Here is a 26,431-nt window from a genome sequence, read left to right as displayed (position 1 = left end):
CACAAAAGCAAACTCTTCTATTCTGCAAAGCATCCTGCAACCTCCTTTTCTTTGTCCACTGTCAAGTCTCCCTTTAGTACGCGACAAAGTATGATACTCCCGCGATCCCATGCTGAGGTAATGTTGAGAGAATCCATGGTAGCTCTGGCAGAGTAAGAAGTTCACCACTCCAGAAGCATACCTAACACAGCTCAAGGATAGACGAGAATGACAAACGGGACAGAACCAAGAGTACTTTCCTATCAAGCAATCTCAACGCACTCCCAGTCCGCGTCTGCCGCCCCTTCCTTCACCTGACTGTGACCTTCTTGTACTTCGAAGGGCATCCGAGCACCCAAGCGAAAGAGTGAAAGCAGTAGAACTGAACGTGAAACTTGAAGCCTTCACATGCAAGCCAAGGCGAACTAATTCTTAGCGCGGAATCCGGAAGAATGGACATACAGGCAGTCACACAAACAAACTGATCGAGCAGAACGTCTCGCTCGCGTCCCTCTCTTTCTTCGGCATCACTACAGCGAAAATGGCGGAAGTCCACGAAGTCGCCCCTGATGGCGATGTCCGGCTCATCTTTGGCAGCGAAGAGAAAGGAAACTGGTTAGCGACCGAATACTGGTCAGATTGCCGTTGGCTAACGTTATCCTTACAGCACTCATATACTCGTCTCTTCTGTTTTCCTCAGCTTTGGATCCCCTGTGTTCAAAGCGATGCTCGGGCCACATTTCAAAGTAAGAGACATAGAAGCATCCTGACCGATGTCAACACTCCGCTAAACTCAAGATAGGAAGGTGCTACATTGGCTTCTGGCACTCGACTCGACTTACCCCTTCCAGAAGATTGTCCTGGAGCAATGCTGGCTATCTGTGAAGTCATGCACATGAAGACGTCCACGTGTTCCATCCCCAGTGTCGACTCCTTGCTACAGGTGGCCCTATTGGTGGACAAGTACGACTGCCGCGCGGCCATGTCCTATGCCATGAAAGATTGGATGCGGCTTGCTAAATCCAAATGCCTTGACCGCAACATCCTGAATTTGTTCATCATCGCGTACCTCATGGAGTTCTCCAAAAGCTTCACCAAATACGGATGCGCTCTTGTCGCCAACACCGAACCTGAGTTCAAATTGACGCCACCAGACTACATCCCTGAGACATTGCAACGCACTATTGGCAAGTTATTGAGCCATCCCAAGATGAAGAACTGTGACTGACGAATATGAGCAGAAATACTCAGCGAGTCGCGCCAGCAATTGAGGAAAGAACTGATTTCGAAATTCGAGGAAGTGATCGACGAGGAGTGCGCCGGAAGTGAAGATCTCATCGGTGCTTGTGATGAGGGCTGCGCCTACTTTTCAACTCGACTTCGTAACTTCATGGCGAGGCTGAAAAAGACACCATTGTGGCCACTGACACGGTCCATGGACCAGTCGTTGCAGAACATACTCGCGGCACTTCTGAAGTTTCCAAGCGAATGGGCAGAGGCGGTAGATACTTGCGACGGTACCACATTCTGCCGGGGAACATACAAGCGAACAGACAGGTGTATCGCATCCGAAGTGAGAATTTTCTGTCGCTCCAAGCAACTTGAGTTGCCGCAGCCTTGTCTGGTCTGCGCCAAAGAGGGTAACCTGGAGCCCAGAGGTGCTTGCAGAAAGGGACACTGAATACAAAAGAAGGCAATCTCTCAGCTTGCTCCAATGTGCTCTTCCATATCGAACAGGCTGAACATCACGTGCAAAATGAGCAAAGATGGCCTACACCAGGACTGTTGCAACTGGCAGACTACGAGCAGCTTCAACGACTAGACCAACGACCACTAGAAACGACACGGCGGTAGACACGCTATCCACTTCAAGAGCAACGAAGCCGCTGCTCGAACCATGAGAAGGTCTCAAAGGCGCAGCACAACTAGCTCGCAAAGAAAACGGATCTTAGCAGCCAAAGGACATGGTCACATACCACGCCCTCTTCTTCCCCTTGCTCACACTCGGGTCCGCATACCCATCGACTGACTATCCAGGATCGGAAAAACTTCAATGCAATACAGTACAGAACAAAAGACCTCCCTCTCACTCACCTTATGATGGTTCCATATCTCGTCTACTCTCAATTTTCATTCCCAAAGCTTACCACGGATGTATCTACGCACGTACGTCTGGTCTATGGGTCGATGACGGACAAAGAACCAGATCATTTTGACCCTTCCCGCTGCACTGTAATGCAATACGATATATGTGTATGTGTATGTGTATCTAGAACGAGACGACGATCGCCTTCCCAATGCGAACGAATGCACATGTGTAGCAAGCAATGACAAAACGCTCGATGCCAACCTCCCAATGTCAACGACGACCTCCAATGCATCTCAAACAATGCTCTAAGTCCTGAGGTCCAAAATATCCACCCAGCAACGACCGCTCGTCGAAGACAATAGCCTCTCCAGTGCAAAGCAATACAATGCAACACAATCCGCCTCAACCTCAAAAAGCCCGCCTATGCAGCCACACAAACCATCTTACATCGGCCAGCAACACTTCAAACAATCCAAACACATCGCAGGACAATAAGCACAATAACAGCACTGATCCTCATCGCAGGGCGTTGTTCTGGTCACATTGCCGAAGCTATGGACCTGATGACTGGCGCTTTCACGCACATATGGCGGTGGACGATCCTCCTCAGCAGCTCCGATGTCCGAATTAGCTGCAGGCTGTCCCGGAGCTGGAGAAGCTTGTTCCGGGATGGCAGGGAGATATCGCCGACCACCGTAGTGGATGTCGTGGGACATGCCGCGGGGTCGACGGGTTCCTTGAGGAGGCCTTCTGGGTGCCGTTGGGTAGCGACGCAGGGGAGTCATTGGGTCCAGATCTTCAATGTCACGAGGCTCGTTGTTGGTTCCGTCGGATATGACGGGGTGATCTTGCATGTTTTTTCCCTCGATCTCGTCCTAATGAGCCGGAGTCATGGGATTCAGCGCATCCGATGCAGTCTGCTGTTGTTGCGCTTCCGCCTCGCCAAACTCTTCCGCGGGCGTCACAAATTGCTCTTCGGCGCCACCAAGCTCCTGACCAGCATCATCGGGTACAGTACCATTCGTGGCCACATCGGTCGGCGAAGTCAGTAAGCCATCACCATTTACAGCACTCTTAGAGAACTCTTGTGGGTGCCGCTCTGATAGGTTGACAGCTGTAAAACTCTTCGGCAACTTGACGGTATCGAACTTCTCTCTGAGGGTCTCCAGTACGGTGCGCCATTCGCCATGGTTAGTAAGGGAGCGACGAGGCGCGCATCCAATGCAATGCTTGCTATCCAGCTGCACATCCAGAGGATCGAAAGTATGGCAACCTGGAGATATGGTGATGCGAATGCTGTAATTGAAGGGATTCTGTTGAGGCTCATCAGGATTGGCAGCATTGTGTGCACAAGCATCAGGATTCTCCGATTCGTACAACTCGAAGCAGATTTGGCTCAGATAGTCAAGCTCCGGGATGGCATTCCGCGCGATTTTGGTCTGCACACCGCCTTCGAGGATGCAATTCAGCAAGGTGTAGATGTGCGACTCTTTAGTGAAGTAGATGAAGGATTTGCAGTCGTCGGAAGCCTGCACCTCTTCCAGATCCTTAACGATCTCTTTGAGAAGTGGCAACGATGTGAGAAGACCGATCTCCAACTTCTCACTGTCTGTGATACCATACTCCTGAGGACCAATGAAGTCGAAGAGAATCTTCGAAAGCTTGTACATCTCATTGAGTTTCTCCAGGCGGACATCATGCTTGACCTTTGACTGGTTTCCCGGCATCCCTCCCGTAAAAAGGTTGAAGTATGACGCGGAAGGATCGTCTGCGTGTGCGGCTTGCGTCTGGACTGGAGGTGCTGCGAGACTCTTGGCCACGGTCTGCAGGTCAGCACTCCGACGTCTGAAGCCGAGTCGTTGGGAAAGGCTTGGCTTGGGCTCATCTTTCACCTCACCATCCTTGCCCTGCCGTGATAGACTTTGCACGCTGCTCTCCATGTTGGAGGCATTTGTACTTGCGGTGTCGCTCCTCTTTGGTGGTGGCAATTGCAAATTGTCCATGGCGGGTAGGTCGCTACTGGTTCCGCTGGGCCCGTTTGACGCAGATGGAGCTTGCCCCTCATGTGTATGCTCGAACTCATCTCGGGCCTGATCGCTCTCGGTCCTCTTCAAAGTGGGCGATCCAATTTCGATCGCCTCAGCGAGTATGGCCTTGCTCGGGGTGAACACCCATTCCAGGAACTGACGATTGTGCAACGCATCGAATTTCATGGTGTCGTAAAGTTCGCTGACCTTGCTAGGATCAACCTTTTCAGCATCCGTAAATTCGTTGAACAGCTTCTCCCATCGCTCTTTGAAGAGTTCTGCATCTTCGCCTGTACACCATCTAGTCTGGATCGTGGATGCCTTCGCATCTGTCGCATTCTCCCATGGCACTTTCGAGGTAGCTGTCTCGGTGATCGGGCTTGTGAGCTCTCTGCATTGGTTGGCGTGTGCCGGGCTCTTTTGAATCTTCTCCAGACTAGAGACAGCTTCGGAGTTCTGCAGCTTGGCAAAGTTGCTCCTCATCACTCTGCGATGGAACTTCATGAGATCGACCACTTGACGCACGACAACGTAAGGCTCGGGTGTCCCATCCTTGGGCCACGCGAACTGCTCAGGTGCCTTTTCGCCCTTTCGCAACAGACCTTTGAGCTTCTTCTTGACCCTGTCCATTTCATCTTTGGCTGCATTGGAATCGTCCAACAAATCTTTGCGAACATGAATCTGGTCCTCATCAACATCCTCCTGGCCCAAGAAAGCTCTGGCGAATATCGATGCACTGGTAGTGACGCGTCTCTCGGATGATGTGAAGATTGAAACGTCCTCGAGAACTCGGCGATTCATGAGAGTCAGGTCGGCACGCATGTTTTCTCCCAGATCAGTCGCCTGATACCGTGCCGAATGTGTCGGCTCGCCACCCCACTTCATAACCAACTGCAATTTGTCCAACACAAGATTTTGATCAGCGGCTGCCGCTCGGGACATTGTAATCTCACCCACCGAGTCGCTTCGATGCTGCGCGCGAAGCCCAGCAGGCCCGGCCGGATCGTCCCAGTTAGGCATCTCTTTTGACTTGGTTCGGGTGACAGTCTGGTCTATCTGAGCAGGGTCCTCGACCATCGGTATGCTTTGCCGCAATGGATCTTTCTCTTTCTTGGTCTTGTCTTCTTTGCCTTCCTTGGGCTTCTTGAACATCGGCTTGATCTGAACCTTAGTGCCTGGCCACGCGCCCTTCTTGGCTAAAGCGTTGGCGAGAGTGCGAAGCTTGTTCATATCCTCTACGCCTTCGGCCATTGCTTGGCGAACAGCTTGCTGAACACTGTGGAGAGCTGCCTCGCCAACGAGCAGAACTTCTTCCTGATGTCCCTTGAGGAGATCAACGAACGGTTTCGTGTGGAATGTAAACTTGAACTTCTGCTTTGGCGTACGATCTGCATGCCGTATGACGGCAACCATGCCCTTGAGCTTCCACTGGCTCTTGATGGCAGGTGCCGGTGCATGTGAAGGTGCCTCAGAGTGTATAATGGAATCTAAGCCAGCAGACGTGGGCCGCTCAGGTGGGATGTCCTTGGGCAGGTCCAGGGAGCCTACTGCCGGTGGAGGTAGCATCTCTGGGTTCGCATTAGGCACAGTTGCACTGCGCTTGCTGAAAGAGCCCTTGCGCTCCAAAGTCGGCGGAGAGGTGATCGGACTGGACTTTCCACTTGGGCTCTTAGCCGCATGAGGGTGACCAACGTGCTGCGCGGCATGATGCACACTCTCTCGAAGCTGAGAGATACTACGGCTTCTCAAAACATGACTGAGCACTCCACGATGGCCGGTACTATTAGGTAAGTCTTTGCTGCTCGTTGTGTTAGGCTTTCGCGACATGTAATCTGGCATTGATGTAGGAATGAGGCCGTCTTTTTGCTCGCCTTCGTCGATGTCGCTTGGAGTTGCTCTTCCTTGCCATTTGATTTTCTCGCGAATGAACATGTCCTTCAGGATCTTGGCGCACTTGTCGTAGTAATCGTTGTTGTCCTTGACAAAGCTCCAGCCATTGACGTCGATAACGTAGCTTTTGTCATCAACGCGTAGCAGATCAAACCCACACACTCTTTGCCCAAATCCTGAAGCGATCTTTGCAGCCATAATTTGTTCCTCCTTGTTGAGCTTGGTCACATAGCGGATCTCCTTTCCGTTCGGATTCCGCTTGACCACGCCGTCAACCACGGGAGACTTGCGAGTTTCCGCGTGGCAGAATTCGGTACCGACTGTATATGCCTTGACATCTTCGGCATTTTCCACTTTAAGGAATTGTTCGTAGATGTAAGACGACTCTGGTTCGGTGACGGCGCGTGGGATAGTGAGCGAGTCGTCCTTCTCACTCGACTTGTTGTTGACTTTTCTGAACAATCGCCGACCTCCACCACCCTGCGATTTGGGGTAGTAGATGTTGATGTTGTGATCTTCTCCGCTGGTTGGCTTCTCGACAAATGGCTTCTTCAGCCTGTGCCCATCTACAACCAAGGTGTCATCATCATCCTCCATGTGAACGTCGTCCGGCGGTGGTTGTCCACCACCTCTGCCATCGTCTGACCCTATGAGCTCAACTCCCGTGAGGTGCTTCATTCGTGCCGCAATGTCAGCGGTCAATGCAACAGGACCTCCGTCCCGGTTTACTTCTATGCGCTCCGGCGTTGGCACACCCAATTTGTCCAATATTCGCAAACACATTCGGCGGTCCCAGAGTACCGTCTGCATTGGAAGGTCGTTCACGCAGAACGGTCGTCGTAGCTTGGCATAAGCGATCGCCTTTTCCAACGGGAACCCGTCACTGAAGAAGGATATCAAAAAGTCGCACACAGGCCAATTCTCAACGTTTTCGTCTAATATGACTTTGTCTCCGAAGATGATGACCTCAAAGTCAGTGTCTTTGCCGACCAATCGGTTGAGAATGTTTCTAGAAGGCTTGCTTCTTGCTTTCGAATCCAGTGCGCAAATACCAATCGTGCCAATCTTCGGAGCCTCGTTGGGTCGTTCTGTTGAATGTGAAACGCTCGGCGGTGCGCTGCCATTGATGCTGCCCGACACTCTACGAGAAGCAGCAGGCGTGCGCCCTCGATTCGGTGCGATGGTTCTACCTTGGCGCGACGCCTGGACATGAGCGGGAGAGGAAGGAGGGTTGACGGGCGAGCCAGAGGAGTTGCCCGAGGGAGCGGAGCTGGTGTTCTGTGGTGGCTCACGCAATGAGCCATTAAGACTGGGCGACAGTGCTCCGTTCTGACTCTGGGTAGTAACCGAGAGATTCTGTGTGGCCGTTGTAGCGGCGTCTTGCCTTGCTGCAGCATCACCGTCATCGTCAGCATCTACAATGGCTTCAAGCACATTGGAGAGGTGTCTACCATCTTGATCCGATCCTCCTCCCAACGAGCTCGGACCGCTCGTGACAGCACTTCTCCCTGGCCCGTAGAAGGAGGAGAAAGACATTCTATTGCTCTCTAAATCGGGCTCGGTTCGGCGAATGGCACTGGGAATGCCGGAGTCGGACTGGGTTGCCTTGCGAAGGGCGTCGAGCGTCGCGTGGACGTCCTCGGGGGCGGGAGCAGCTCCGTCCTGCTGAGAAGACATGGCGTCGGCGGGGTGCACATATGTCGTGGGCGTGGCCAAGGTTGGTGCGTCCTGGCGGGACGAGCGTCGACTGGCAGCTTGGTACCGAAGAGTATTAGGCTTTGGGGTAGCGGGCGGTGGCATAGAAATACTGGCGCGGTTCGAGTGATCGGCGGCGATATCTAGATCTGCATGTCGACCTTTGCGATTGGCGTTAGAGGCGTGCGATGCAGATAAGATATGGCCCGAAGAATGCGACTTGGTGCTCTCGCGAGATGTCGTGCGGGAGAGAGAGGAAGACGGAGGCTGAGATTGCTGCTGCTGCTGCTGGTCTCCAGCAAACGACGAGGGAGCCATTGGAGGCTTCCTACTGGCTGGCGACTACCAACCCAATTGCCAGAGACAGCGGCACTAGCGACGCACCGAGCAGGGAAGAACGATGGGCGAGACAGAGCTGGTGCGAACGCGTATATCTGCCTTGCTTTTCACTCGTTCATGAACGCACTCCCGCAATTGCGCCTGCCCCACCACCGAAAAATGCGGCGTCATCCTGCAGCCACAACATTGACACGGGCCATGAGGCTCAATTAAGCTTTCGCTTCGTGGTCCGAGCTTGCTTCCATGTGAAATTTTGGCTGGACGGATCGAACATATTTGATATCAGCACTACTATCACGATGGAGGCCGAGGGGCGTGTCGCGAAGAGGCAGAAGCTGTCGAATGGCGTGGCAAAGGCGTCGCGACCCGCGGGACAGTCAAGACTTTTTGCGCCTTACAGGACCGTCGGATTAGTCTCGCCGACCGCAGTACCCTTCACGAGTGTGCCGCTGGGCAAGACGACATTCCAGATCACCACTTCCGTAGGCCGAAGCCTGCAAACGTACGATTTACGACGAGGCCTCAATCTGGTCTTCATTACCCGACCGCAGACTCCCGAAGTCATCACTGCGACCGCAGCATGGAAAGACTGCATTTTCGCCGCATGGGGAGGCGAAGATGCCGAATCGGCGCGAGGCGTATGGGTGATGAAGCGAGGCAAGAAAGAGGCGGAGCTAGAATGGCCAGCAGACTGCGATGAGAATGTCAGCACTTTCTGTGTGCTGGGGAGCTGGCTGATCGGAGTTTGCGATACACAACTGCTGGTGTGGAAAACGACCACCTTTGAGCTCTACACGTCGCTGCGAGGCATCTCGCCCGTGCCCTTCACCAGCTGCATATCTGGCTTGCCTACCTTCTTGAACAAGGTCATTGTAGGCAGACAGGATGGCAGCGCTGAAATCTGGAATGTCTCAAGCGGCAAGCTGGTCTACACCATTCTCCCGCCTTCCACTGCATATGGCGCCGTGACGGCCATTGAACCAACTCCTGCGCTATCTCTGGTTGCAATTGCGTACGAGAAAGGGCCGCTGCTTATCCACGATGTAAAATCAGACCGCACTGCAATCCAGCTCAATACACCTGCAGGTGCTCCGATCACTTCGATAACATTCCGAACAGATGGGCTAGGTGCCGGGGAAGATGGAAGACTGGCCGGTGTCATGGCGACTGCTTCCACTTCCTCTGGCGATGTGACTTTGTGGGACCTCAACGACGGTGGTCGGAAAGCAGGCGTACTCAGAGCTGCACATGCCCAACCTACAGCCACGACTCCGGGAGGAACCAGCAAGATCGAATTCTTGGCAGGTCAAGCGATTCTTGTTAGCAGTGGTCTCGACAACAGTCTCAAGACATGGATCTTTGACAAGACGCCTTTCGACCCTCTACCTAGAATATTGCATGAGCTCAGTGGTCATGGCGCTCCAGTCTCGAAGCTGATGTTCTTGCCTACAGCCTCAGACGGCGCAGACGATGACGGAAAATGGCTATTGTCTGCCAGCAAAGATCGCAGTCTATGGGGCTGGTCACTTCGCCGCGACAGACAGAGCACAGAGCTCAGTCAAGGCGCAATACAAAAGAAAGCCAAGAAGCAAGGCTTGCTGTCTGGTGATCGAGACGCCTTTGAAGATCTCAAATGCCCTCCTATTACGGGAATTGCATGCGGCTTGAACAGAGATGGTGGCATTGGTGCTCTGCCCGGCAAGCATCCCATCTGGCAGAACAATGCCAAGTCCAAGCAGGTCAGTGCTGAAGTCAGTGCTATGACAGGATGGGAGAGCGTATTGACGGCCCATGAAAACGATCCCAAGGCACGAACTTGGTTCTGGGGAAGGAAGCGTGCAGGTCGCTGGGCATTTTCCACAAGCGATGGGGGCAATGTGACATCTGTCGCGCTGTCGCCATGCGGCACTTTTGGTGTCGTTGGCTCGGACAAAGGCGGGATCGACATGTTCAACATGCAGTCTGGTATACATCGTCAACGCTTCCCTGCTCGTTTAACACCCATGCAGGCGAAGCAGTTGAGACTGGACGTGGAACGCAACAATCTGATCTTGGAAGACGACGGAAAGAAGAAATTCTATCGAGGTCAAGGCAAACATGCAGCAGCTGTCGTAGGACTGGCTGTCGACAGTCTGAATAAGACAGTCGTGTCTGCTGGTGCAGATGGCAAGATTAAATTCTGGAGCTTCAGTAATGGCCTGCTGACGGGTCAGCTGGATTGGTCGAGCTCAACGGGCATTCTTGATATGCGGTTCCATCGTGCATCGGACCTGGCAGCATTCACCTGCACTGATGGCTGCATTCGTGTGATCGACATCAAGACACAGAAGCTGGTGCGAGAGTTGTGGCGCTCACGAACGCCAGTAGCTGAGCTGAAGGGTCTGAAGTTCTCCGACTTCACATTCTCCACAGACGGACACTGGCTTACTGCTTCTGCTGGGCAGCTAGTCTTTCTTTGGGATCTGCCGACAGGTCATCTCGTGGATGTGTTCAAGCTCAAAGACGAATGTACGACTCTGGCATTCTCGCCTACGGGTGAGTACTTGGCGACGGCCACCAAGGATAACGTCGGAGTTGACATCTGGACCAATCGCAGTCTCTTCACCCATGTCTCCACACGTCACATAACGCAGAAGGAACTCCTCGCAGTCATTCATTCGACTACGACCTCAGCTCCGACAGCTTCTGGCGAAGGTAGCACAAACCTCATCGCAGCAAGCGCACACAAGTCAGACGCAGAAGAAGACGGAGAAGCCATCGATCTGGACACCGACCCAGCATCGGAACTCGACACACTCTCCGCAGATCTTCTCTCCCTCTCTCTCGTTCCTCGTTCCCGATGGCAAAACCTCCTCCACCTAGACCTCATCCGCCAAAGAAACAAACCCACCGAAGCCCCCAAGAAACCCGAAAAGGCACCTTTCTTCCTCCCTTCTCTTCAAGACCTCCCTCAACAAAAACCCGGCGCTTCCTCCTCCACCAACCCCTCCGCAGACGAAATCGAAAAAGAACGCTCCCGCGTCCTCAAACTCGCCTCATCCGGCACGCAATCCCAATTCACAACCCTCCTCCACTCCTCCTCTTCCTCTCAAGACTTCTCCCCTTTCCTCACACACCTCCAATCTCTCCCACCCGCCACAGCCGACATCGAAATCCGATCTTTATCGCATACTGACAACGAACATGTCGCTTTTGTGCAAGCCTTGACGTGGAAGTTGAGGAGTAAACGCGATTTTGAATTGGTGCAGGCTTGGATGGCGGTTTGGTTGAGGGTTCATGGGGATTTGGTGACGCAGGATGAGGAGGTTAGGGGTGTTGTGAGGGAGTATAAGGAGGCGCTGGAAGAAGAGAGGAAGAGGGTGGAGAAGTTGGTGGGGTTTGTTGGGGGGATGGTGGGGTGGGTTAGGGCTGCGAGGGTGTAAGATCGAAGTGGAAAGGTTGGGTGTATAATATGATGGGACGAGGATCGTTCTGCTACATTGTAAGGCTTGTGAGAATGGCAGTAACCTGTGGTTGTGCAAAGACCGACGGAATTCGCATGATTCTGTACACACTTTCGATGCTCGTGTGCACCGACTCTAGTTGCGTGATTCATGCGCCTGGCAATGTCCGGAACGATCAGGAGTTCTCCGCTACCTCATGAAGGCTTGAAGAACATCCTACTCCTTCGTATAAATTCATAGCAAACGCAGCACCTCGAGCCGAGAATCCATGCTGAGGTGCATGCGAAGTGTGCAAACCCTTTATGTGTTCAAATGGAATCCTCAAGCTTTTATACGTTAGTCGTTACTACTGGTTTTGGTCGTCATCACAAGCACTACTGTCGCTTGCTGCCATAGTCGCATACTTCTCATAGCACTGATCATTCTTGGGTCTCCTAAATCTGACCATCATTCTCTTCATCGCCTGCCAGCCTATTCCAAGTACTCTTTACTCCCAAACATAATTGGGTAATATTGCTGGAGCAACGACCACTTCTCTTTCCGCTTTCGGTACAAATGACCGTCTGTGCGCTTTTGCACGCCTTGCAGAGTCTCGATACACTCGTTTGACACCCACAACGGATCAGCTCCGGCGTCGAGGAGGATCTTGGTAACACCCTGGTCCCCATATATGATAGCAGTCTCCAGTGGAACCACATCTCCCAGATTTGGATCCGCTCCGGCGGCAAGAAGGCGAGATGACAACTCTTCCATTATCCTACTGAGAACATAGGGCCCACAGGCATACGCGAGCGCGGTCCATCGTGACTGAATCTGTCCCGAACCGACATCCGGTTTCCAGCCACGCAAAAACAGAAAATTGTAGGGGTCCCAGACATCTGGGAATTCACGACGAGCGTGACACCGATTGACATCCGCTCCGTGATCAATCAACAGGTGCACTACAGTAGACTCCCCACGGTGACATGCTTTCATGAGCGGCGTTACGACACCCTCTTTGGGAGATCCATTGACAGATGCCCCGCCGGTAAGTAGCCTCTTAACAACTGAGTGGGCTCCTTCGCTAGCAGCGACACAGAGTGCGGTTGCCTTTTGTCTGTCTTCGACATCAACACTGGCGCCATCACCTTGTAGCAGAATATTAATCATTTCCAAGGTGTCAGCCTCGTCGGCATGTTTTTCTTCATAGGAGCACGCTTGAAATAGAGCCGTTCGTCCAGAGGAATCTTTTGCATCCACATCTGCCCCTTGTCGAACTAGTAATCTGACAATCCCGGCCCTTGAAAAGTACGCTGCATGGTGAAGAAGGGTCCAGAGATCTTTGTCCGGCGCGTTGACGTCGATGCCTGCCGATAAAAGCATTCGCGCGACTTTCATACTCCCGCAACGTGCGGTAAAATGCAAAAGGCTGCTTCCAAAGCATGAATAGGCCTCATTCACTGACAGCAAGGTGTGCGGAGAGCGACCATGACTGGCAATGATTTCAGTGAGCAACTCCATGTCGTCCGCTTCAATGGCGTAGGAAATTTCTTCTTGCTGTTCTTCGTCCAGCTTCAGCGGCTCGAGATCATTGCCCACCGCTCCTTGCTTCCGGGTGCTGAGGCTCGACGCTGTCACGACTTCGTGCTTATCCGGAGAAGTGACTTTCTTCTTCCGGAATATGGGAGCCGCACATCCGCGAACAAATTTCAGCCTCGGTGTTTCCTCTAACGCTATTGCGGAATTCTCATTGCCAGCCTGCTTTGGATGGGAAAATGAGTCCGAGTGGTTCCAGTGCAACTCCACAATACCCGCTTTCTGGGGATGTGGTTCGGTTGCTTGTCCAAAGGATCGAGATTTGCATGTTTTTCTATGCTGCTTGAGATATCTGTTCGAGAAAGTCTTAAAGCAAAGCTCGCATTCTCCAAGATGTTCTCCGGTGTGTTTCTCCTTGATATGGCGTGTAAGACGATCTTTCCTAGGGAAAGGCTTCTGGTTGCATTTTGGGCACTGCCAGGAAGGCTTGATTCCACCATGATGAGTCTTTCTATGCCTTCTCAGTGCATCCGAGCTGCTATAGTGCTTTTCCGGCAGGCACTGCGAACATACGTGGGACATTGGAGGCTTATCGAGGTTGGCCTGTGGTTGTTCAAGTCGTGTTGCCATTTGTCATGCTCAAAGACCGAATACCGAAAGAAGCCTCTGAGTCGTGTAGTGCGTACGCAAATGGCACAACGTTGGAGGTAGACAATATCGCAGCTGCAAGAGCTCCGCGAGAGGTAAATTCTAGGGGAATGATTGAAGTAATTCCAGCGCGACCTACGAAAGGGGCATGAACTGGGAGGTCGGCGCTACCGCTTCTATGCAGCGCGTAACGTTCCGCCAGATCCAACGCATGGTAGCATGGGCCCGCGTCTCGTGCAGCTGTGCGAAAGGGTCGGCAGACGTGGCGCCTGCGTATGCACGAGGCTGCAGTCGAGGGGCAGTGCTGACGAGTTTCTGGCGATTAGTCCTGTCCAATCACCTTCGCGACTCGCAATTCCACGCCTGAGAGGATCCAAAGACACGTGACAGACCTCCCAATATCTACCTCCATTGGCAACGAATCAAGCATATTGTGGCTGCTCGGTTGGGACGGCCGCAAGCCGACTGAGTCGCAGCAGCCCGAAGACTACAGACCGCGGCTTGGCGACCTCCAGAAAGTTGCCTCCTACTAATGACCTGGCGTCAGCAGGCCTCCAGGAACTGCCCTCTAACGGCTAGATCGAGGTGACTTGTAATATGTTAGCGCGGTCACTTGGAAATCCCAAACCTCTCCACCCGGGACCTGCTAGTGTGGGCCAAAGCTGCCCATCCGGGCACTGCAGACCTCCAAGGGTTGGCTCCATCTGGAGTGCCCGGTATCGTCAGACCTCCGCAAAATTGCTCTGTCTGGAGATCTAGTGTCGTCAGTACTGCTCAAGCTATCGGGTCCCATGCAAGCGCCATGCCACAGGATCGCTTATGCATACTTCAGTGCGATCCCAGCGTCTGTCTTCGTCCCAGACCTCCGACAATCATCTTGTTGTAGTAATGAAACAGGGAAATAAGGCCTTCACGTGGAAGTCACGATGTGGTTTACATACCACTTAAGTACTGCAGGTTGCTAGTCCAGCTTCGCAGATTCGTATGCTTTCAAAGTCGTCCACTTTTAATTTCGTCGTCTCGACCAAACCCCAAAGATCTGCGATTGGCCTGAGCACCACGCATCACGGCGCACTGCTTAACATGGGCGACACAAACATCGCAATCCGGAACGATGACCAACAAGTTCTCCTCGCCGCGCTCTTCGGAGTCCTCACCACTGTCCTTGCTGTCGCGTCTGTCATCGTCGGATATCTCCAGCTACGCAAGTATAGACTGGCCCATGCAGTGGCAGATGTCGAGGGAGGCATCGATGTCGTGAGCTTGGCGGAAATCCCGTAAGTCTTTTGCGACACCAGAACTTCGCCTTGCCAGCATGCTGACGCCCTTGTAGCCCTCACGGCGACACTTCATTGACTCCAAACATTGCGGCTCCCGAGCATCAGATGGACGAGCCCAATGCACACGCTCCATTGCCGCCAGAAGTCGAAAAACAGTGACGCGGTCCGGGAAGAGATGGGGGAGGTGCGCGATGGACACGGATGCGCCTACGGAAAGATCAGAACGTCATAATGTTCGAGCAACACATCGTGATGAAAGGTGATGAGAGAACAAGAAGAGATGATGTCGTCAGTAGACAGTACAGTCAGACAGAGCAAGGACCCATGCCGACAACACGCCGACGCGATGACCCGACTCTTGGCATCGTCATTGTGTACCGTGCAATATTCATGTTGGTATGTGTACATAGTTCTTCTCTGTGCAAATCTACAGGAACTTTGTTATCGCGGCGTGTGAAATTCGTATGCTCTATCAGCTCCCGACTGTCTCAGGAGCTGGACGATGTCAACATGAGCACGTTTAGCCGCCGCATCCGTTGCACTGCATCCTTCCATGTTTGCGTCTGCACCAGCAGACAGCAGGTGAGACACTATCTGATATCTTTCACTCCCTTCACTGCCATCACTCTTCATGCAACTGCATGCTAATGCCAGAGCCGTCACTGACCGACCGCCCTTCTTCAGAGGCCGACAAAGATTGGGGCTCGCTCCGTTTTTGAGAAAGAGTAGAACGAGCTCGATCGAAAGCTGGTTGTTGCATGCTTCCATGAGCGGCGTTGGGCCCCATTCGCCTGGAGAGCCATTCACTGATGCGCCGTGAGCCAAGAGCTGCTCGGCTACGAGTTTGAATCCTCTCCGAGCAGAAAGTGTTAGAGCGGTGTGGTGCATCGAGTTCGGTTCATCAATGGGCACATCGTGCTTCAGCAGAAGCTTTGCAACAGCGTGAACGCTGTCTTCTTTGTCTTGTTTGCCTCCAAGTAGCAGATGCAGAGCAGTCGACCCATGCCGGCATGAAAGACCTGGATTGGCGCCGGAGCGGAGTAGGTATTCGACCATTTCGACATGCCCGTTGTAAGCTGCACAATGTAAAGGTGTTGATTGAACTGCATTTCTGGCGTTGACATCGAAACCAGCCGCCAGAAGCTTTTGCGTGATCCGCATACCATTGAGTTCTGCGGCACCGTGAAGGATTCCGCTGCTGTTGCCATCCGTTCCGAGTTGTCTGGAAGTTTTGAGAAACCAGCTGTTCATGGAGACAGGATCCGTGGGCCACCAATGTTGTACCAAGATTCTCCTGAGATTCTCTGTGTCATCTGCGGCGACCGCATCATAGATCACCTGGACAAGTTCTTTGCTCGGAGCTGGCGATCGGGGCTTCTCTGCAGAAGTCGACTCATCGTGAATCGCTCCGGTTTGTGCGAGTAGCTCCAGGCCCTTCTCTCCCTCCGCATTGTCAACTTTGGGGGGCTCTGGGCCGACAAAACCACGCACGAATCGCACATTTTTCTGGTCATCCACCATATTTCTCATTTCCCTCGAACCAGATGGCGGCAACTCTTTGTTGGTGACTGCCAGATTAATCTGTCCGGAATGGCGCACCGCTCCTTCTCGCCTTGAATTTCAAGTGTTTGCTCGCTCGGCCGATGCCTACACTTCTCCTTGTGGCGGTCGATGTAACGAGGATTAAATGCCCGCATGCAGTGCTCGCAGTTTGTCTCTTGCTTCTCGTGTGTCTCGTGGATGTGGCGTCTAAGATTCTCTGTTCTCTTGAACTTCTGGTTGCAATGCTCGCAGCAGATATCCGTCCTGGACGGACCATGAGTGTCCCTGGTGTGCCGCCTCAAGGAGGATAGAGTATTGAAAATTTTGTGAGGATCACATTGTACACACATCTGAGGATTGCTGACCATGTCGCACGGCACTATCGAGATCCGAGATGTTGTGTATCATCAACGTTGAGCTTCCAGAATGCCACGAGCCGGTGACCAGTAAGAAGACCAGAGGTAAGTTTCACAAGTACATCCATAGCATCTGTCGACGGTGTCAGTATATATATATGTCAAGCTGTGGATGACATAGGGATGCGTTGCTATCATCTCAAGCGACAGGCTCTCGAACATCACGTCGGACCACAACCTTCACCCAAATCCTTATTGGACATTGGATAGTAGTAAACCTTTCGATCCTTGTTCGAAGGCAGAGCTGGCGGCTCTCTGAGATGTTCTCTGTGTGTACAAAACAGTCGAACCTTCCAAGCTATCAAACCTCCCCGTCCGCGGAGGCCAAACCCACGGGAGGGACCCTCCAAATTCTTACCGGAAGCGGGCTCGGTAGCACGCTTTGGTGTTATGCACGTGGGACGTTGCCAGAATGCTCTTCTGTTCGATGCATGCTGCGGCACTATCACAGATAGTCATCTTGCCTCAATGTGCTCATAGCGCAACTCGTGTTACACCGCGTTGACCTAGTGAGTCTGGGCAGAGAAAATACCAAGTCCGGACCGGGAGGTACTATATTCCATCGTTGCTGATTCCTCACCCATCGAATTCAGCTGCAAGATTCGCTTGCGGTTAGCGCCTCACCTTCACTTTGCCTAAAGACCCGCAGCCTGGCCTGACGTACAGCTGTACTACGCGGGCCTCCAACGCAGGCTGTCAGGGCGACCACTCGGATCTCTCCGCCCGCACTACGCAGATAAAATGAAGGAGCAACAGGCAATGAATCCTTCTCGTCGCACATTCTAACACAATCGCGTTTGCATTGGCTTTGAGGCCTGTCATCATTTCTCGTATCTTGTATTGAGGTTTTGACGAGATGGCACGTCTTGGAAAGCGACCCGAAGCTGGTCTTGCTTGAAACCGATCTAGTAGACCTTTCGAGCCTGAAAAATCAGATTGTCATGACGGGCAGACTCGCGGTTCATCGCAGCATGACGCGCTGAATGTGTCGTTTGTTGGAGACACAACAAAGTAGCGGGCTTTGCATCTCTGGTCACCCAGAGTAAGAACATTCGGCGCAGCGATCGGTGTTCAAGCCTCTCACCGGATCGTCGCCCCGCTCAACATCCCCAGGTCCAGGGTATGTCTGATTTCATGCTCCAGCCTCTATGAGAGGTGCTTGCTCTCTCACCGCTGATACCCATTCACCTTTTATGCTGCGTGATGGGGGAGACGTAATGCATTCTTGGCAAATTTGACCTGTGTGCCAATTCTGCACAGCCAGATGTCGAGATGTCATGGTGGAAGGTGGGCATCCGGGACAAGCGCATGCAGCCCTGAACTTTCGAAGCGACATAGGAGGTTGAGCAGGAGAGATAATGTTGCGATTCGTGGTCTGTGCTATCGTGCTAAATTTGGTCAGAAAGAACCTGGAAAGAAGGTGGATCCCATACCGACAATGTGCCGAAGCGACCTGGTTGGTCTTGGCAGCGCTTCCATGACCACATCAGACGTCTTTGCATTTTCCTACTGCGTAAGGAGATCGTCCTGGAATTTGTACCCTCTGCGTGTACAGTGCATTGCGTCCATAGCATCGACATACTGAGCACAGTAAAATCGAGGGCCTCTGCTTAAACCTCATACTTGAATCGCTCGAGGCTGGTCTCGAACTTCTTTGCCGATGTATATCATGCCGTTTCTCTCTGCGAGTCCAAGTCACCGCAGACATCATTCAATCGATCCAAGAGTCAACAGTGAACTTTGAAAATTCTGTAATTTCGTCCCACTTCACAAGAACGAACCGCCACGCTTCCTTAGACTCCAGCCTTCCCTCCACTCTACTCCTCCGAGACACCCAGCAGCGGCGACGGCACTTTCATGCGCTTGTCACCATGCCTCTCATCCAGTCGAAATATCGCTCTCTTGCTGTTCGGATTACTGCAACTCTGCGCATCCCCCGGATTGACACAAACGTTCACTCCGCAACCTGTGGAATCTCCACTGATACATTGTCCGCTGAAGCAGTCTCCCGCGACTTCACATACCTGACCACAGTTACGGCCGCCTGCCGAACAATACCCACCTCCATTGACTGCTCTGTAGCAAAGACAATCTGAAGCCGCATTTTCACAGGGATAGGCTTGGGCACGGGGTTGGCATACGTTCGGCGCCTGGGAGCATGAGCCGCGTTGGCAGACGTTGCTGGGCCGCTGCATTCGTTGTCGCATGCACCGCAGTTGAGGTAGTCGTTGTCTGCGTTGATGCAATATCCCCGGTTTAAGCAGTAAGTAGGTTGGGTTGGTGGGCAGGTTTGAGTAGTTGTGACCGAGGTCGTGGTCGTTGTGGTCGTGAGGGTGCTTCTAGAGAGCTGATCAGCATTGAACAGGCCAGCGACTGCCTAGCCGCCGCTGCTACGGACTACGCGTTTCCCAATTCCAGTAGGAGCTGGCATGCAGACGAAGCCATGAAGTGGGCCGATCGCGTGTATATGCACTTACGTGGCGGTCATTTGAGTGGTCATCTCTGTAACGACTATTGTTGTCGTTGTCAGAATGGTCGCAGTGAAAGTCCTGCGGTAATCAGCTATTATCATTGCTTCACAAAATGTTGTGTAAAAGGCTCACGAGGTCACGGTTGCAGTGGTGCTCAAAGTGGATGTAGCAACAACACGCTTGGTAGTAGATGGAGTCGTGGTGATCTGATGCGAGTTGTGAGTGTTAGTTCCGATATAAAATAACCTGGAAGGCGTTCTTACCGTGGTGGTCTTCGGTTTCACCACGCACTTGCACACAGAGGTAATGTACTGATTTGGCTGCTTGCACAGACTACTGAACCTCGCGGCTTGAGGGTTCGGGGTAGGTCGGCCAGCGACCGCGTCCCGCTTTGCATTGGGGAAATTTATGATGGTAGTTGCAACGGTCGTTGTTGCTGTAGACGTTGATGTTTGCGTCACTGCAGGGCAGATTGTCAGTCGGCAGCTGGGGTTAGGAGTCGGGATGGCGACCCACCAGTATTGGTTGAGGTCGTAGTCTGTACGATCGTGCTACTAGTGCTGACTGTTACAGTCGTAGAGAACGGAGTGACGCTGGACGTAGTGAGCAAGAAGTCTCGAAGCTCCATTCTGATCCATCGTACCTTGACGTTGCGATTGATAGAGTAGTAGTAGCTGTTGCCCGTATTAGGCAGGTGCAAGTAAAATGGAGGGCGCTGGCTAACTTGTTGTGGTCGATACAGTCGTGGTAATCGTCGACGTAGGGGCAGTCACTGTGCTCGTCTGCTTAGGCAAGGGAACTTTCTTCGAGCAGTACGTTTGCGCCGGAGGATAATTTCTCAGAGCGCAGCCGACGGATGAATAGACACCGCTCTTGCAACCAGGATACTGGGTTGCAGCTGACCATTGTGGCAGGGCTAAAAGACCGACAAGGAGCTTGGGAAAGAACTCTAGACGCATGATAATGGCTGTCAATCGATGTTTGATGTTGCAAGAAGTTTGTCAAGACGAGCGCAATAGGATGCGCTGGGACAGACAAGGATACCAAAGTGGTTTTCTGGTCTCCTGATCTGGCGGGATGGGCCACAAGCGTACATAACGCCGTTCAGCTTCCACCAATCCTGCAACAAAATTGCGTGGTTCTGGACGACGTCCAAAGCTGGGACTAGCATCACGCCACATGCAGTCTTGGCTGCTTCATCAGGTTAGACAAACGATTTGCTTGACACGAAAGGTTTCCTGTGGCTGGCTGACCCCGCGTTCTGCAACGCCAGATTGAGATGGAGGCCGGCTGGCCTTGGGTTTATAAGAAGGTAATCGAAGCAAGAATGCGGTGGACAGTGTTCTAACAAGTCGCCAATAAACACTTCAATGTGTTCCTCGGCCGCTTATCCATTATGAACCTCGTCGAAGCAGCCAAGGTGTGCCGACATCCTTTCTCTTGCTTTCTTATGCCGCACTGGTACTTCCCGTGAAGCTGTCTCGATCAGGCCGCTTGAAAGTAGCGTTTCTGGCCGAGGGCCAAAGGAATGTTGAAGTGGGCCGGATCAGGCCTATCTCAGCCGGATAAGAGCTGGACATGACGAGAGAAAGTCGTCTCCGTTGCTCTTATTACTGGTCACATACTCCCTTGCAGAGGTGTATGCATGCGCGTGTGTTTTCTGAAGATAGGTGTGGACGGAGGACAGCACGGAGCAAGATGTTCGAGGTCCCGCACACCTGTAGTGACAGTGACACACCGTTGCTCATGGCAAAGCCTTATCATGGCGTGCCTTGTGCGTGGGATCGCATGTCTGTGACTTCAATGCATTGCTGCAGGCTCGCTGAATTTGAGACCAGGTCGTGACTGACAGATGCGATACTTGAGAGCACCTCAGGAAGGCAGAGTCCCAGCAGAATGAAACGCCCGGCAGGCACAGCTTCCATGCCAATACATCGAATAGCGCAAACTGATTCCAATAAACTTTCCCGGCGCATCACCATTTATCAGGACTGCGAGGACAAGTCAGCGCTTGCAAGAGAAGGAAGTGATGTTGTTGAACGGAAGTTTGTCAGCCTTCGCATCCCTGGCAAGGGACATGGGTGCACGATTCCAAGTCTTGGCAACTCCACAGCTTCCGGTCTGTACTGCTGCATCGAAACTGTAACGAATATGATCTGCAAAGTGGGAGTTTCATCGACATGTACATTTGCTCGCATACCATCGCAAGTGGTCAGTCGCTGGCCGATTCCATGCCGGCGGTAGAGGACAAGAATTGACAGAAGCAGAATGCACTCGTTCGATCGCCCCACTTTGCAGTGCTCTGTGAGCCGTGTTGGCCTCCTGGGCAAAAGCATCCTTCTCAAAATGAACCATTAAGCTCAGTCTCTCCGGCTGCCTACCCATTCATGACACTCGCTCTTGGAACGAGAATCAAATCGCACCTATCATGCCGAGAACGATGCCCATTAGCTTCGAACGGAGCCATTTTGTCCGGCGTCGTCTCAGGAGCAACCTCAACTCTGAACGCCCGAATAGTCTTGTGAAGGATCAAAAGCATCTGATATATCGCCATATTTGCTCCAGGACATCTGCGTGCTCCGACTCCAAACGGTGCCAGAAGACGTCGTCGCTCGGCACTCCTCTCTTCCTCCAACCATCTTTTAGGATTGTAGCAGTCGTAGTCAGGAAACAAGTCCTTGCGTTGCCGGCTCAGCGAGAGTGACTGTGTTGTGACAACTGTGCCTTCTTCAAGGTGATATCCGAGCACATCGAGGCCTCCAGGCGGCACCAGACGACTTCCGGTGAGGGCTACAGGAGGCCGGAACCGAAGTCCCTCTCTTATGCACGCGTCGAGTAACTTCAAGGAGGAGAGATCATGATCCTCGTCCACTGTACGGAGTTCCTCGTATAGCTCCTCCAGTAGATCGTGATTCTTGGCCAGTTCGTAGTATATGTACGCAAGCGCCGAAGTAGTCGTCTCAGTCGCCGCGAGGATCTGACCTGCCAGTTCGGCGCTTATCTCATCTTCGGTCCAAGATTGACAGGGATATTTGGCTTCCGGGTCGAGGAACATGCTATAGACGTTCGGAGCGTTGTCCGATGCATTGACAGCTCGACTTTTCTCGGCTTGCTGACAAATCTTGGCTCCGAGGTGAAATAATGCATCGCTGGAGTTGACACGGAAACTTGCGTGCGGGAACGGACTAAACTTCAGCCAGCTGAAAGTCCATTCTGGGAGACAGAGACGCCAGACCACGAGGAAGTTGTATTCGCCGACCACGTGAGGGAAGCTCTCCGAATCGAGCTCGATTCCAGAACCGCCCATCAAGGGGAGTGAGTTTTTAAGGAGACAGATCCGCAGATGGCGAACGATGTCTTCTGATCGTGGCCCATCGAAACTACCAATATCCCGGATCAAACTGTCGATGTTGTCAGAGAAGAGCTGATGCCTTAGCTTGAGATTGTTGGTGGTAGAGGCAATCATGGTGGGATGCCGTCGCTGTCTTGCAATCTCAAATTGGGGATGTGTAACGGTCCACTCATGACCACCTACACGCAAGGCCCGGATCGCTGGTGGTGATGTATCCAGATCCTTGCGAGAAAACATCTTCTCAGCAACCTCCAGATCATTGACGAGGACAATGTCAGGGGCAATCTTCACAATTGGTCCATATTTGGCGAGGAGTTTGTCTGCTTCCAGCGAGAGGCAGCCATTCCACCGTTGCCACCGGATCCACAGTGAGGTGTTCGATGCGATCCATGGACCTGGCACGGCATCACACAGTGAGCTGTGGCAAACCAGATAGCGGAGCAGTGCGCAGAAACAGAGTGCGATGAGAACTACGAGGAGCATTGTAGCTGTACATATGGCGTACCTCTGATGATTTAGTCGGCTGCGGAGGTTCGTCGACCGGGACTATATGACAATTGTCGACAAAATTAAAGATTGTCCTCGAGTCGTCGTTTTTGACCTTGCATTTCCCTTGGTGTGTCATGATTCGGTCGAAACTTGTTAAGCGTGCAAGCATGTCAAGATATTCGCCGAATGGTATTCGTAATGCTGCTTGCTGAGGTCAGACTGAGGATTGGCATCATCATCGAATCTATGTGATCGTGGACAAAATGGTCAAGGTCGTTGCCGGTAAGCCAGCATCACCACACCCATCGTCGGGTGTACAAGCCTTCAACGTACTCGTCAAGACTGTAGAACAGCCAGTAACGTTGTTGTCCCGTAGTGTAGTAAAGCGATCGTACAACTGGACTACCCTGCGAGCTGACTTACACGAATTCGTATCGGAAAATCTGGGAATAGCTTAGCAAAACATCTCCGGCGCCGTAGAACTGTGCACGTTATGCTGCTTTCTTTCACTCCGCCCGTTGTCGGTCTTTGGATCTTGTGTTATCTCCGTCTTGTCGCTTTTGTGCAAGGGCGGCACAATTGATGAAGACTTGTTCGGTCGTGTCTCGTTCCCGCTTGTAGGCTCCTGCAAGAGGAAAACGTCCCATATAGCTCGTATTTCGTAGCCAACCTAGTTCGGCGGATATTTCGACTTCATATCAACCCGAGGCTGCTCACGTTACAGCTTAGTTTTTGCCCAAGCAGCATTTCGCTCATGACTTTGCCTGTTCCGAGACTCAAGCTAATACCCCAAGGTCCGTGTCCTGCACATAAGAACACACCTCCTGGTAAAGCTGCCCCAGAATCTGCATGCAGCTTGTCGTCAGGTATTCTCGCAAGGATAGGATTGCCGCTCCTGGTGACAGGTCGGAAGCAAATTCCCTGTCTGATCACTTCATAGTCGTCTCCTATCATGTTATCCGTCACCCGTCGTAACTCCTCAACCGCTTGGGTGTCCACCTTCGCATTCGTAGGCAAATCCGGGACAGGCAGGCCAGGATCATTGAGTCCAGCAATGTAGATCTCTTCTCCCATACGACTGAAGATCTCAGGAAACCAAGCCTCAGAGGCACTCGCAAAGACCGCATGGCAGCCAGAAGCTTCCTGCTCCGCAGTCCACCGAGGCGAGCGAACAACTAAGCTGTAACCTGCAAGTTGGCTGACCGGAATGCGTGTCACTGCGTCTGGAAATAGCTTAGAGAAGACGTGCGATGTCCATGCTCCGGCTGTGATCAGCAATCGAGTGCAGGGTATGCTCGATTCTTCCCCATCAGCATTCTCGACGACCATCGCAGCCGGTGCCCCGTCATCATCTCTTTCGATTCCTTTTGCCCGCGCTGGCTGATGCAGCTCCACGCCTCGTTCCAAGCACTTCTCGAGCAGAAATCCACATAGCCTCTTCGGATCAACCTGCGCCATCCCGCCTTCTTCACTCAGCACTTCCACCTTCCCACCTCTTGTCTTGCGCATCCATCCTGGTCCTTCACCTTCAGCGTAGTGTTCTACTCGCTCTCCGGCGGCGACCTCAGCTCGACTTCCACCTTGCTCCAGCCACTTCTCCCCTTTCTTCCGCTTGCTCTTCCCGACAACCACGCTCGTCCCCGTAGTCCTAGCATATCCCCACTGTTTTCTCCCATCATACTTCGTCGCCAGTTCCTGATGTAAACGGAAACTCAGCTCTCCAAGCTCCGCTGTAGCTGGTCCGAACCAATCTTCTGCTACGAGTCCGCCAGCTTTCCCAGATGCAGAGGCGAACAGCTCGGGAGCGGCTTCCACGAGATGGATCGTGCCTGAATGAGAGGAGGGCTCGGACAGGTAGAAGGCTGTGGCTACGCCTATGATGCCGGCGCCGAGGATCACTGTGCTATCAGTAGACATTGTAGGTGCGAAGAACTGGTGTTGGGAGAGGGAAGTGGCGAAAGAAGAGAGCTATCCTGCTGAAACAGCTCATGCTGATGCACTGCATGATGACGGCGATATGTGGCCTTGATCAAGGCCTCCTATCTTGGTGGGCTACTTTCCTCAGCAGTGAAGTCATCCAAAATGTCTCTGTCTGTTTGAATTGGATGGATATCGTGTCTGAGAAGGGCATTGAGTCGACTGGATGGTTGGAGACCGCGCGGAGGTGGACGGATTTGTGATGGCCCCCGCCAAGCAACAAACATGGTCAAGCTTGTCGACTTCAGCTCCTTCTGACTTGAGCATGTCGTGAACGTCCTGTCCACCAGACGCGTGATCATTGCCAGAACTCGGAAAGAGTAACATCTCCGTTCAGCGGGCATGCGACAGTACGCTCTGCTCCAAGAAAGCTTGCCGCGAGGACGATCACCGACTTCTCCGGCGTTTCCCACTTCCACAGGACGAGATTTGCACGAACATGCCTCTCGCCTCGAAGGTTGACTCTCAGGTGGCGCGCAGCGCTTGTGCTGCGTTCTGAATGGCCGGAAATGTGCTCTCAACACCTCACAAGTCCTTCTGAGTCTCTCCATCTCGTGCAGCCGCCCGAAACTTCTTGGAAATACACCATGTCGTGGGATTGCTCAAACAACAGTGCATGAAGATCCCGGCTCTTCTACTAGTGTGCGGCCGCTCAGAAAGATTATTCGATCAAGCAAGAATCCAGTCTGGGTATTTCAGTGTGCTTGCCACCAGAAGTACGACCAATCCGGCGCCGCCCACATCAGCAAGCTTATAGCCAAGACACCCCACGCGAAGCACGCAGCGATTAAACCACCGATGGTGCAGTGGATGCAGTCTTTCAGACGTAAAGCTAGGATCTTTGAGGGCTCCATACTCTCTCGGCTTGATCATTGCCCAGAGTAGGGGAGATGGGTAGCATCTGCTTTCAGCTGTAGCAGGCCAAAGTCCCGCACAAGCTCACAGCTGGTGATCCTCTACCGCTGGCAGTGTCGGCTGGAGCTGCTCGCAACTCGTCAAATGACCTTCTCGCGCATGGTCCTGCAAGAACGCCGACATTATCATAGGCTCCAAGATGTTGTCGATCGGAAATATAGGATCATCGAGTAAGATGAATCGCGAATCACTAGGGTACAGTCGACGCTGATAGTGGTACCGACTCTCAAGCTTGCTGTGCCAACTAGTCCGGCGACCGTCCGTCAGAGGTACATACGAGGAGTGTGCAAGGCACTTTTCAGGCATGACGGTCATCGGCACTGCCGCGAACGGCCACGGCCGCAAGTAGCCGTAACTTTTCGAT

General features: G+C 52.7%; 9 protein-coding genes across 9 annotated transcripts; 3 read left to right on the top strand and 6 right to left on the bottom strand.

Moving 5' to 3' along the window:
* Nucleotides 1-520: 520 nt before the first annotated feature.
* RHO25_003844 (uncharacterized protein) lies at nucleotides 521-1,308 on the top strand (the record flags this gene model as incomplete). Its single annotated transcript, XM_023599320.2, has 4 exons — nucleotides 521-594; nucleotides 647-725; nucleotides 782-1,170; nucleotides 1,221-1,308. The coding sequence occupies 4 exons, from the start codon at nucleotides 521-523 to the stop codon at nucleotides 1,306-1,308; spliced, it is 630 nt and encodes a 209-aa protein (XP_023456182.1).
* A 1,635-nt stretch (nucleotides 1,309-2,943) lies between these two features.
* RHO25_003843 (uncharacterized protein) lies at nucleotides 2,944-7,998 on the bottom strand (the record flags this gene model as incomplete). The annotated part of the gene is made up of 2 exons (XM_023599319.2): nucleotides 2,944-7,373; nucleotides 7,437-7,998. The coding sequence occupies 2 exons, from the start codon at nucleotides 7,996-7,998 to the stop codon at nucleotides 2,944-2,946; spliced, it is 4,992 nt and encodes a 1,663-aa protein (XP_023455850.1).
* Nucleotides 7,999-8,318: 320 nt separating this feature from the next.
* RHO25_003842 (uncharacterized protein) lies at nucleotides 8,319-11,441 on the top strand (the record flags this gene model as incomplete). The annotated part of the gene is made up of 1 exon (XM_023599318.2): nucleotides 8,319-11,441. One exon carries the CDS (start codon nucleotides 8,319-8,321, stop codon nucleotides 11,439-11,441), a length of 3,123 nt encoding a protein of 1,040 aa, XP_023456184.1.
* Nucleotides 11,442-11,933: 492 nt separating this feature from the next.
* On the bottom strand, nucleotides 11,934-12,611 carry RHO25_003841 (uncharacterized protein; the record flags this gene model as incomplete). Its single annotated transcript, XM_065602449.1, has 1 exon — nucleotides 11,934-12,611. The coding sequence occupies one exon, from the start codon at nucleotides 12,609-12,611 to the stop codon at nucleotides 11,934-11,936; it is 678 nt and encodes a 225-aa protein (XP_065458521.1).
* A 2,097-nt stretch (nucleotides 12,612-14,708) lies between these two features.
* RHO25_003840 (uncharacterized protein) lies at nucleotides 14,709-15,064 on the top strand (the record flags this gene model as incomplete). The annotated part of the gene is made up of 2 exons (XM_023599317.1): nucleotides 14,709-14,902; nucleotides 14,959-15,064. 2 exons carry the CDS (start codon nucleotides 14,709-14,711, stop codon nucleotides 15,062-15,064), a joined length of 300 nt encoding a protein of 99 aa, XP_023455851.1.
* Nucleotides 15,065-15,346: 282 nt separating this feature from the next.
* On the bottom strand, nucleotides 15,347-16,426 carry RHO25_003839 (uncharacterized protein; the record flags this gene model as incomplete). The annotated part of the gene is made up of 1 exon (XM_023599316.1): nucleotides 15,347-16,426. The coding sequence occupies one exon, from the start codon at nucleotides 16,424-16,426 to the stop codon at nucleotides 15,347-15,349; it is 1,080 nt and encodes a 359-aa protein (XP_023455852.1).
* Nucleotides 16,427-18,817: 2,391 nt separating this feature from the next.
* On the bottom strand, nucleotides 18,818-19,962 carry RHO25_003838 (uncharacterized protein; the record flags this gene model as incomplete). The annotated part of the gene is made up of 5 exons (XM_023599315.2): nucleotides 18,818-19,202; nucleotides 19,341-19,412; nucleotides 19,467-19,540; nucleotides 19,598-19,794; nucleotides 19,851-19,962. The coding sequence occupies 5 exons, from the start codon at nucleotides 19,960-19,962 to the stop codon at nucleotides 18,818-18,820; spliced, it is 840 nt and encodes a 279-aa protein (XP_023455883.1).
* A 1,749-nt stretch (nucleotides 19,963-21,711) lies between these two features.
* RHO25_003837 (uncharacterized protein) lies at nucleotides 21,712-23,169 on the bottom strand (the record flags this gene model as incomplete). The annotated part of the gene is made up of 1 exon (XM_023599314.1): nucleotides 21,712-23,169. One exon carries the CDS (start codon nucleotides 23,167-23,169, stop codon nucleotides 21,712-21,714), a length of 1,458 nt encoding a protein of 485 aa, XP_023455884.1.
* Nucleotides 23,170-23,868: 699 nt separating this feature from the next.
* RHO25_003836 (uncharacterized protein) lies at nucleotides 23,869-25,092 on the bottom strand (the record flags this gene model as incomplete). The annotated part of the gene is made up of 1 exon (XM_023599313.2): nucleotides 23,869-25,092. One exon carries the CDS (start codon nucleotides 25,090-25,092, stop codon nucleotides 23,869-23,871), a length of 1,224 nt encoding a protein of 407 aa, XP_023455671.1.
* Between the last annotated feature and the right edge of the window lie 1,339 nt (nucleotides 25,093-26,431).

Source organism: Cercospora beticola, chromosome 2 (assembly GCF_033473495.1).
Source record: "Cercospora beticola chromosome 2, complete sequence".
In the NCBI taxonomy this organism is placed as follows: Eukaryota; Fungi; Ascomycota; class Dothideomycetes; order Mycosphaerellales; family Mycosphaerellaceae; genus Cercospora; species Cercospora beticola.
This window is presented reverse-complemented; position numbering and strand designations above follow the sequence as displayed.